The following is a 10,309-nucleotide window of genomic DNA, read 5'->3' as shown; positions in this document are numbered from 1 at the left end:
TGCTTCCCAATCAGGACTTCGCTGCCCTCTCAGCTGATCACCAGGATTAATCAGACTAGAACTAAGAACCAGATGTGTTATGAAGTGGAGATCGCATTCACGGTCGTACCCTTCAGATGACAACAACACGTCTCTTCCATAGTTATAGCACACGGAATTCTTCCACTTCAAACTTGTGCACTAGCCATGCAAGGTCATTGCAAGTTCTTACAGTTGAAATACAAGGCACAATAATCATCAGCCCCTTTAGTGAAATCTGGGGGAGGTGCAGCCAAGGTCACCTCCTCCTCGTGAGCCCAACAGAATGACCTTCACCTGTGCTCCCACAGCTGACCATCACTTGCCCCAGATGGGTTAAATCAGAGGTTCAGCTGCCGATCCCAGGGTTTCCCATTCACAACCCTCCACCGTGCTTAAGAACAGAAAAGCAGCGATTTTCTTTTCCAAGGGCAACACGTTTTACACTATGACACTAAATCAATGATGAGATTATGAATCTCTTACCAATGCGCCTTTCATGAGCTGATTTTTACCGATTAGTCTTCGCCTTTTTTTAAACTCTTCCCTACTATCGATACCCGAACAAGCAACTTCTCCAGACAGGACGTTAGCAAAAGAATAGGATGTGGATAGAATGTAGCTGGGTATAAAAATTACGTCTCATCAACTTCCATGACTCCTTGACGCTACCTTAACGAGTGCCAGCGCGCGATGTCCGTCCCGCACCAGCGTTGTGACACGATAGTGCCAGGGTACCGCTACAAAGCCAATGTATCAATAAGGTATATTGCCTGATTGTAGGAAGTGTCCAGCAGAACAAGTGCAATTCACCATTAGGAATGGCCTGGCTGAAAAGGACCATGATGGCTCAGTCCAAAAAGTCTCTCAAACACCACCTGCTGTGTGCAGGATACCAACGCAGCCCAGGCTGCCCCAGAGCCACATCCCGCTGGCCTTGAATGCCTCGACAGGGATGAGGCATCCACAGCCTCCTTGTGGGCAACCTGCACGTGACAGTGCGTTTCACCACCGACTCGGGGGGGAAAAAAACACTTTTTCCCTTTATCCTCAGATATACCAACTCGTGACAACTCTCCAAACAGCCTGTCTCACGTTTAAACGCGATTAAGCAAAACCTAAACAGCTAGTTTTGCCTAAATAATTCCTACCTTGCAATCTCCTAAAACCCCAGGCACTGCGTTTCTTTTCTCAGCTCCACTTTAACAAACGGAGATTTAACAGACATAATGCTTCCATTGTGGCTGCATGCTCCTGCCTTCCAAAGGGAAATTTGGCATGAAACAGAATAATCACCTCTATTCAGTCTCCTGAAGGTGACTCTTTCTCGCTTATTCCATCTCCTGCCTCATGGTTGAGAGCTTTTCGGATGACAACAAACTGCTCTTCTGGAGGTCAGCGGCTGGGTCGTGACACACAGCACCTAATGGCCCATGAAGCAGCCCTACACACCGAGAACGGGATCCAGGCTGCACAGTCCCACCAGTTACTTCTGAAACAAAAGGCACAGGTCTGGTGAGCAAGGAAACCTTCCAGTGGTATGCTCAAATCAAATGATTGCCTGCTGCCCTGAGACCAAAACGATGGACCACGATGAAGGACCTCAGGTGGTTCTCTTCCCCAAAATCTTAACAATCTCAGCCAAAGCTCAGAATTGGCTCATTGCAAATATAGGTGGGTCGACATTCCAGAAGTAAGGATCGGTTTCCATGGGAACAGCAATAATACAAATGAGACCACAGTAACACCCATTTTGATAGAGCAAACTGTCACCTACAAACACCTTTTATTCATAGTTGCGGCCACCACCATTAGCTCTGCAATCACCAGCAAATACTAACAAGAGCTCCATGCCACGCTCATACAAGATCTGCAGCAGCAGCAGCTGAGCCACAGCATGCTGCCATCACTGCTGAAATACAGCACCTCCCCCTCACTTTGTGCACCAAAACAGCCTCCGCTGGTCCTGCACAGCTCAACAGGCTTAGTCGAGTCCGTCTACTGTGAGAGGCGGGAGGCACTGCCAGCCCACTGATGGCTTAGACATGCACTCTGCCACGAAGAACTGGAAAGGTGCTGGCTTAGAACCACAGCTAGAACATCTAGCCACACACCTTTTTTACAGGCTTAACATTCTCACGGCTCTAAGCACATCGCATCCTCCAAGCCAAAATAAAACCAAAGTACAACTCAAAGTGGACAAGAATGGCTGTGGATTACTGTTGTGCCTGTTAACCATTAGTAACCATTAACCTGTCGGAACAGCACCTGGACCCCTGGAAGCAGTTTTGAGACCATCTTCCTGGCAGGGCTACCCGAAAATCTTTTAGGGCTTTAAAGCACCAGTTAAGAAAACAACATTACGTATATATTTGGCAAACAACCTGATGCAAATCAGCAGCTAAGCACGCGGGGAACCTCGCTGAGATTCCAGGGCTCTAGCCCTGCAATGTGTCAGTGACGACCGCAGCCTCTGCACAGCGTCACCCTTTTCTCTGCCATATTCAGAGCACGTTCAATAGGATGCACCAAAATGGGGAAAAGTACCAAATTCTTACCGAGGTGCACAGACAGACAAGGGTCACCTGTTGCCAGATGATAGCTCAGGAGCAGACACACGAGAACACAAAAAACAAGGAGCCTCAAGCACAACAGATTCAAATTACAGATACACACGGTGCAGCTGCCTTCCAGCCCTGCTGAACCTGATGGATCGCTTCTCAGCTGTGAGAGACACAGTCTGTGAAGATTCTTACAGCTTTAAGTCCCTGTGACCCACTGTCAGCGCACTGTAGAATTAAGCACAGGGATGGAAGAGTCACTGAGGCTTCCCTACGGGTGGTAACTCTTGTTCTTGCTATGGAAAAACTTGCCAAGTCCATGATGCTTCTTGCAGCAAACGAGGGATAAGCCTCCTGTCTTAAGGACATTGCGAAATGGAGAAGGAAGAAAAGCACACATTCTACCACAGCACCATGATTTTAATTCTTCTCAGTGCTAGAATCAGGGTAACAAATCGAGCAGTACTGTGCGGCAAATTAGCACAAACGTCATTGAACTCAAGCCTGCTGATCTCCAAAAAGACTCATTTACCTTTTAAGCATCTGAATAACTTATCAGAAGCACAACTCCTACATATGTACCACACTCACGGAAGTTCACATAAACTAGTCATTCTTCTAAACTTCCTCTTCAGAGCTTCTGCGCTTTCCAATACTTGAACAAGGCTGCGTTTCAATGCATTTTTTGCCTTAGTCATGGAATGACACAGACAATACTTTGCTGACTGCCGTATTTATCGCTCTCTTTTACAACACAGCAAATTACCGTAATCAGTTCCAGGTGTTCCTAACTAGAAGCCAGCACTTCTCAAAGCCAGATACGACACCCCCGACCTTTGAGGTTCCCATATCCGTTATCTTTTATGCAACTGTCCCTTAGAAACGCATGCAGTTCAGACTTATACTGCATTTTGTGCCCTTGAGAGGAAAGCTGCCCTTTAAAAGCACGCTGGTTCCATCCACTCCTGTCCTACACGATGCAGCTTTATCAGCTGTTGCTCAGATGAGGAGGCCAGTAGGCCATGCTGCATGAAAAGAAACATGCCGCCCCCTCTTTCCTCCTCCCAAGCAACGCCATGGCACAAGTGTTTATATTGCTGCCACAGAGCAAATACATGCACACCAGCCCATTCAGACGCAATGCTGCCCTGCCAACAGCTCTCAGCGCGTTCTCGGACCTACATGTGGCAAAATCACGCATTTTTGTGACACCGACTATGAAACCGTGTCCTAATGCGGCCAAATAAGAGAGAAATAAAACCACAACCTGTTGGAAAAGAAGAAAAATAATTTTAATAGAACCACAAAAACTTCTCCAACCACAAAATAATACAGGAACGCGAAATACTTTAATTCAATTGAACTGATATGTAAACCTGGTTTAACGACCAAATAATAACAGAAGGTTGGAACCACAACAAACTGCCCTTAACATAAGAAAGAGCAGCACTATAAAATTACCCAACCACCTGCCAGCCACTTCACAAGACGGCAGCCTTCAATGTACATTCCCGTCCTTAACTCAACACATGTGCCTTGGCCACCTGGTAAACACAGAGCCTAAAACAAGAGTCGGTTCTCGACACAGCCCCTGTGTCCACTTTGATGTACTAGTAGTAGGTTGCTATATGTGTGTTAATGTCCCAGTCACATCATGGAACACAGACATCTTACAGAATGTCCTCAACAACCATCCAGCACACAGAGTAAAAGAACCATCTGAAAATCACGTGAGTCGCTCCATAAGAAGACCCTGCAGGACACGAACGTCCACCCATTCCCTGCAAGGGAAGAAAACTCACCGAACTCCAATTCAGCGCAATCTACATTTGCTGCGGTCTTTCATCACCAAGTGCTTTTTGGTTCCGGGAAGCTTGGGCTCCTCAGGAAAGCCAGTTGAATACACTGAAAAACCTAATATAAAACCAATCGAAAGTACACTAAAAGAAACAAGACCAAAACTCAGGAACAACCAAAAAAAAAACACAAACCAGAGGGAACAAAGATATCAAAGCAATTCAGCCTCCTCCACACAAGCACTGTCCCTCCCTACCACCACCCCCCCAACCACCCATTCCTGTCCTTCCCCCCCTGTCGCTCCTCGAAGACTCAGTTTCCACCTTACATCTTGGTCTAACGCCAGACACCTTCAGGTTCAGACTTTTCACACCTGCCCCCCCGTCCACCCTCCCCCAGACCACAGGCTGCTCCCCCCACTGCTCCAACCTTTCTATGGCACAGTGACTCAGGCCCCACAAAGGTGGTTTCAGCGAGAAGGATTCCTGCACACCTTAAAATCACCAGGGGAGAAGCAGACATGAGTTCAAAACAAGAAGGGGAAAGAGACAAGGTGTGTGTCCAGGGGCAAGGCCCCGTTGCTTGCACTGAAGTGCAAGAAGCCATAGGACCCTACAGCGCCCCCATTATCCCGATCCCCTCTGCTGGGTCACCCGTCCCAGCTACAGGGCGTTTCTAGACACTGGGTTTTTTGGTGCTCCACCTTCAGCGCGTCACGGAGGTGCCAGGATGCGGGATGTCCTGCCACCCTCCACCCTCTGCCCAGAGCTGCACAGCCAGCCCTGCTCACCAGTGTTGTGTGTTTGTAGCATATGGAGACTCAGTTGCTGGAATCAGTGAACACTACACAAAGCTCTGGCCCCATCCTCAAAAGCTTCCAGAACCCCAGACAACATCCCAGAGACTCCAGCACCTTGTATGAAAAACGCATGAAGTCTTTATCATTCAAAACCAAACACGCCCAAGACCCCAAAGCCAACGGGACAACCCGTATTCCATGTCCCCACACCGGTCGCCGGTGTGGGTTTGATTTCCAAGCGCAACTGTCCAGCCACGTCCCAGTTAAAGCCTCCCTTCCTTCACAGTATCAGCAAACAGACGGAGCTGTTAACAGGTCCAGCAGCGGGCCAGAGCCAGTTTCCCGTGACCGGCCCTTGGCAGAGGCATTGCACACATTGGCCACGCGAGCAACCCTCCGTTCCTGGACCGCAGCTCTTCGGAGCTGCTCCATCCACGTTCAGTAAAGCACGAAGAACTGCGACGGCCCTCACACCAACCGCACCCCCCGACCAACCATCCCTTTAAATGGATCCGACCCATCCCTGCGAATATAAAAACAGGACACGCGCAGCTCCCACCGGCTGCTCAGCGCCACCCAAGGCCCGGCCGTGGCTGAGCCTCCAGCAATGGAAGCATCGCCACAATCTCTTGCACCCTGCTGCCGGGCCGCCCTGCCCTCACTGAGCAACAGGCATTTCTTCCTGATGCTCCCGCCCGCACGACCCGGCTCCTGCGGGTCACGTTCTCGGCCCGGAGCCGCGTCTGGTGCCGGCGCTTGCGGCCCTCCCGAGGCCGGAGACCACGGGACGTTCTCTCTAGCGTCACTCCACGGAGTATACGCGCCCTCAGCTCTCCATGTCACTATAATTATTGCCATTGCAACCCGGTTTACTTTCATATGCAGCTTAACAACGGGGCACGAGATCATATGCTCCGGACCAACAAGTGGCTTCCGCGAGCCTCTCCTTCCTTCAGGCGATCTTTACCTGTCCCTCTTGTATCCAATACAATCTCCCTTGCGGCCGCATCCCCTCCACGCTTCCCGCTGCAATATGTAGCCACACAGCCTCTATGTGAAAGTCTCTGCCGGGTACAGCATCGCGCTGCAGCTGCCACATGTCGCATCTTGTATGAGGATTCAACCGTGCAGATGACATAGGGTGGCTCGAGATCCATGCACAGTCTGTGAGCAGGGGACGCGGACGTGGGGCTGAGCCCAACCCCAGCTCCTGGCCCCACAGCCCAGCCCCACATCATCACCCCCCCCTGCATCCCAGCCGTTACCTTCTCAGGCAGCTGAGCCTCCACCTCCTTCTTGAGGCGGCGCAGCAGGAACGGCCGCAGCACTTTGTGCAGCCTCCGGATGATCAGAATCGTCTCCTCCTCGTTCAGATCCACCTGGGGGACAAAAACCCTTCAGGCATGGGCGGCGCACAACAGAACCCAATGGATGGACATAAAACCCAAAGGATGGACATAAAACCCAATGGATGGACATAAAACCCAATGGATGGACACATAGAACCAATGCGCGATGATACATAAGAACCCTACATGTGATGGCATCAAACCCAATGATGGACATCACCACAACCCAGACTGAGATGAATCACCAAAAGCCCCAATGGGAATGGCGCATAAACACCAAAGGGCATGCGACATTAAACCATATGGCATGGACAAAAACCCAAAAGGAGACATTAAAACCAATGCATGACATTAAAAACCCAATGGCATGGACATAAAACGCAACTGGACACCCACCAAACGCAATGGACACCCAGCCAAACACCCAAATGCATGGCCAAAAAAAACCCAAATGGTACACCCATCCAAACCCCATAGGACGCCCACCCAACACCCACATGGATGCCCACCAAAACCCAATGGACACCCCCCACCATCTCCTCTCTGCCCCCATCCCATCTTCGCTTGCCCCCAATAGCCCATCTCTCTGCCCGACCCACCCATCTCGCCTGCCCCCATCCCATCTCGCTGTGCCCCCCATCCCATCCATCCCTGCCCCCATCCATTCTCGCCTGCCCCCCATCCCATCGTCCGCTGCCTCCCATTCCCATCTACTCTGCCCCCATCCCATCTCTCTGCACCCCCATCCATCTCCCTGTTTGCCCCCCCATCCCATCTCGCGCTGCCCCCCATCCCACTCTCTCTGCCCCCATCCCGTCTCTCCGCCTCCCCATCCCATCTGTCTCTAGCCCCCCATCCCATCCTCGCTGCCGCGCCCCCAGCCATCGCGCTTGCCCCCCAATCCACATCTCGCTTCCCCCCATCCATACTCTCTGCCCCCTCATTGCGCCATCTCGCTGCCCCCCATCCCACTCTCGTTTCCTGCCCCCACTCCCATCTTACGCAAAACCTCTGCCCCGAGCCTTCCCTCATCTCACTCTGCCGCCCATCCCATCTCTTCGCTCCCCCATCCCGATAACTCTCTTGCCGCCCCATCCCCATCTCTTCTGTCCCACCATCCCATTCTCATGTGTCCCCGCCCATCCCATCTCACTGCCCCCCATCCCATCTCGCTGCCCCCATCCTCATGCTCGCTGCCCCCATCCCCATTCTCGCTGTCCCTCATCCCATCTCTCTGCCCCCCATCCTCATCCGCGCCCCCCATGCCCATCTGCGCTGCCCCCCATTCCCATCTACTCTGCCCCCAATCTCCAATCTCTCTGTCCCCCATTCCCAGTGTCTCTTTGCCCCCATCCCATCTCTTCTGCCCCCCACTCCCCATCTCTCTCCCCTCCATTCCCATCTCTCTGCCCCCGCATCCTCTCTCTGCCCCCATTGCCCATCTCTCTGACCCGCCACTTCCCACTCTCATGCCCCCCATCCCAGTCCTCTCCTGCCCACTCGCCATCCTCCTGCACCCCACTCCCAGATCTCTCTAGCATCCCCGCATGTATCCCTACTACGTCGGCGCCAGCTCCACCTCCCATCTCTCTGGCCACCCATTCCATCGTCTCTGCCCCCCCCATCTCATCTGCCCCCCATTCCATTCCTCTCCTGCCCCCCCATCCCACTCTCGCCTCGCCCCCATCCCCGATCTTCTGCTGCCTCCCATCCCATCTCCTCTCCACCACCTCCCATCTCGCCGCCCCACATCCCCATCTCGCTGCCCATCCAGCTCTCTGCCCCCCATCCCATCTCGCTGCCCCCATCATCCCATAGCTCGCTGTCCCCCGATCCCAATACTCTCCTGATGCCCCCATCCCACCCTCTCGTGCCCCCATCCCATCTCTCTGCCCCCATCCCATCTCTCTGCCCCCATCCCATCTCTCTGCCCCCCATCCCATCTCCCTGCCCCCCATCCCATCTCGCTGCCCCCCTGCCGTCACCTTCTCTCCCGTCATGGCGAAGGGGGCGTTGAACCACTGTTCGAAGGTGCTGCAGCTCTTGAAGATGGTGGGCAGCAGGAAGTTGAGCAGGGCCCAGAGCTCGGGCAGCTTGTTCTGCAGCGGGGTGCCCGTGAGCAGCAGGCGGCGCGGCGCCACGTAGTGCGTGTTCAGCACCTGCGTCAGCTTGCAGTGGTGGTTCTTCATGCGGTGACCCTCGTCCACGATCATGTACTTCCAGCGGATCTATGGGGGGAATGTGGGGCTCAGGGGGGTTCTATGGGAATGTGGGGAGACTATAGACAATGGGGGGGCTTCATGTGCGACCTACAGCCAATGGGGGGGCTTCATGTGTGACCTACAGCCAATGGGGGGACTCTATGTGGAAGCTACAGCCAATGGGGGGACTTCATGTGCGACCTACAGCCAATGGGGGGACTCTATGTGGAACCTACAGCCAATGGGGGGGCTTCATGTGCAACCTACAGCCAATGGGAGGGTTTCATATGTGACCTACAGCCAATGGGAGGACTTCATCTACAATCTACAACCAATGGGGGGACTTCATGTGCGACCTACAGCCAATGGGGAGACTTCATGAAGAAGCTACAGCCAATGGGATGACTTCAGGTGAAATCTACACCCAATGGAGGACTCCATGTGGATGTTACAGCCAATGGGGGGACTTCATGTGCGACCTACAGCCAATGGGGGGACTTCATGTGGAACCTACAGCCAATGGGGGGGCTTCATGTGCGACCTACAGCCAATGAGGGGGCTTCATGTGCAACCTACAGCCAATGGGGGGAGTCAGTGGGCTGGGTTTGGGGTGGAAGGGTCCTTGCAGATCACAGAACCATGGGATGGTTGGGTTGGGAAGGTCCTGGCAGGTCACAGAACCACACAATGGGTTGGAAGGGCCCTTTAACACTACAGAACCATGGGACGGTTGAGCTGGGAAGGTCCTGGCAGGTTACAGAACCCTGGGATGGACTGGGAGGGCCCTTTAGGACCACAGAACCACGAGATGGTTGGGTTGGGAAGGTCCTGGCAGGTCACAGAACCACACAATGGGTTGGAAAGGCCCTTTAGGACCACAGAACCATGGGACAGTTGATTTGAGAAGGTCCTGGCAGGTTACAGAACCACGCAATGGGTTGGAAGGGCCCTTTAACACCACAGAACCATGGGATGGTTGAGTTGGGAAGGTCCTGGCAGGTTATAGAACCCTGGAATTGATTGGGAGGGCCCTTTAGGACCACAGAACCACGAGATGGTTGGGTTGGGAAGGTCCTGGCAGGTTACAGGGCCACGCAATGAGTTGGAAGGGCCCTTTAGGACCACAAAACCACGGGATGGTTGAGCTGGGAAGGTCCTGGCAGGTTATAGAACCCTGGTATGGACTGGGAGGGCCCTTTGGGACCACAGAACAGTTGGGTTGGGTTGGGAAGGTCCTTGAAGATCACAGGATCACAGCACGGTTGGGTTGGAAGGACCCCAAAAGCCCCCCCAGCCACCCAGCATTGCACGTGGGGCCAGGAGACCCCCCGGGGGGGTCATGACGTCCACACTTAATTATACATCGGGACTAATTAACTAATTATCGGCAGTTAATTACAGACCTTGGCGAGGATGTGCTTGTCCTTGATGATGTACTCGTAGGTGGTGAGCAGCACGTTGAACTTCCCGCTGCGCAGCTGAGGCACGAAGGCGCGTCGAGCTGCAGGGGAGCCCTGAGGACACAGGGGGGATATGGGGGGGATATGGCACATTATGGGGGGGGATATGGCACATTATGGGGGG

The 10,309-nt window shown here is 53.1% G+C and overlaps 1 protein-coding gene across 1 annotated transcript in view; it reads right to left on the bottom strand.

Moving 5' to 3' along the window:
* Nucleotides 1-10,309, bottom strand: part of LOC107307277 (transcription activator BRG1) — a 48,715-nt gene that overhangs the window by 12,102 nt on the left and 26,304 nt on the right. The window contains exons 11-13 of the mRNA XM_032441746.1: nucleotides 10,129-10,272; nucleotides 8,510-8,752; nucleotides 6,378-6,554 (exon numbers count right to left, since the gene is read on the bottom strand). Of these exons, the coding sequence (XP_032297637.1) occupies nucleotides 6,378-6,554; nucleotides 8,510-8,752; nucleotides 10,129-10,272 (564 nt within the window). The remainder of the gene's footprint in view (nucleotides 1-6,377; nucleotides 6,555-8,509; nucleotides 8,753-10,128; nucleotides 10,273-10,309) is intronic.

Source organism: Coturnix japonica, unplaced genomic scaffold (assembly GCF_001577835.2).
Source record: "Coturnix japonica isolate 7356 unplaced genomic scaffold, Coturnix japonica 2.1 chrUnrandom529, whole genome shotgun sequence".
NCBI classification, from domain to species: domain Eukaryota; kingdom Metazoa; phylum Chordata; class Aves; order Galliformes; family Phasianidae; genus Coturnix; species Coturnix japonica.
Note: the sequence above shows the minus strand (reverse complement) of the source record. Positions and strands in the feature narration are given on the sequence as shown.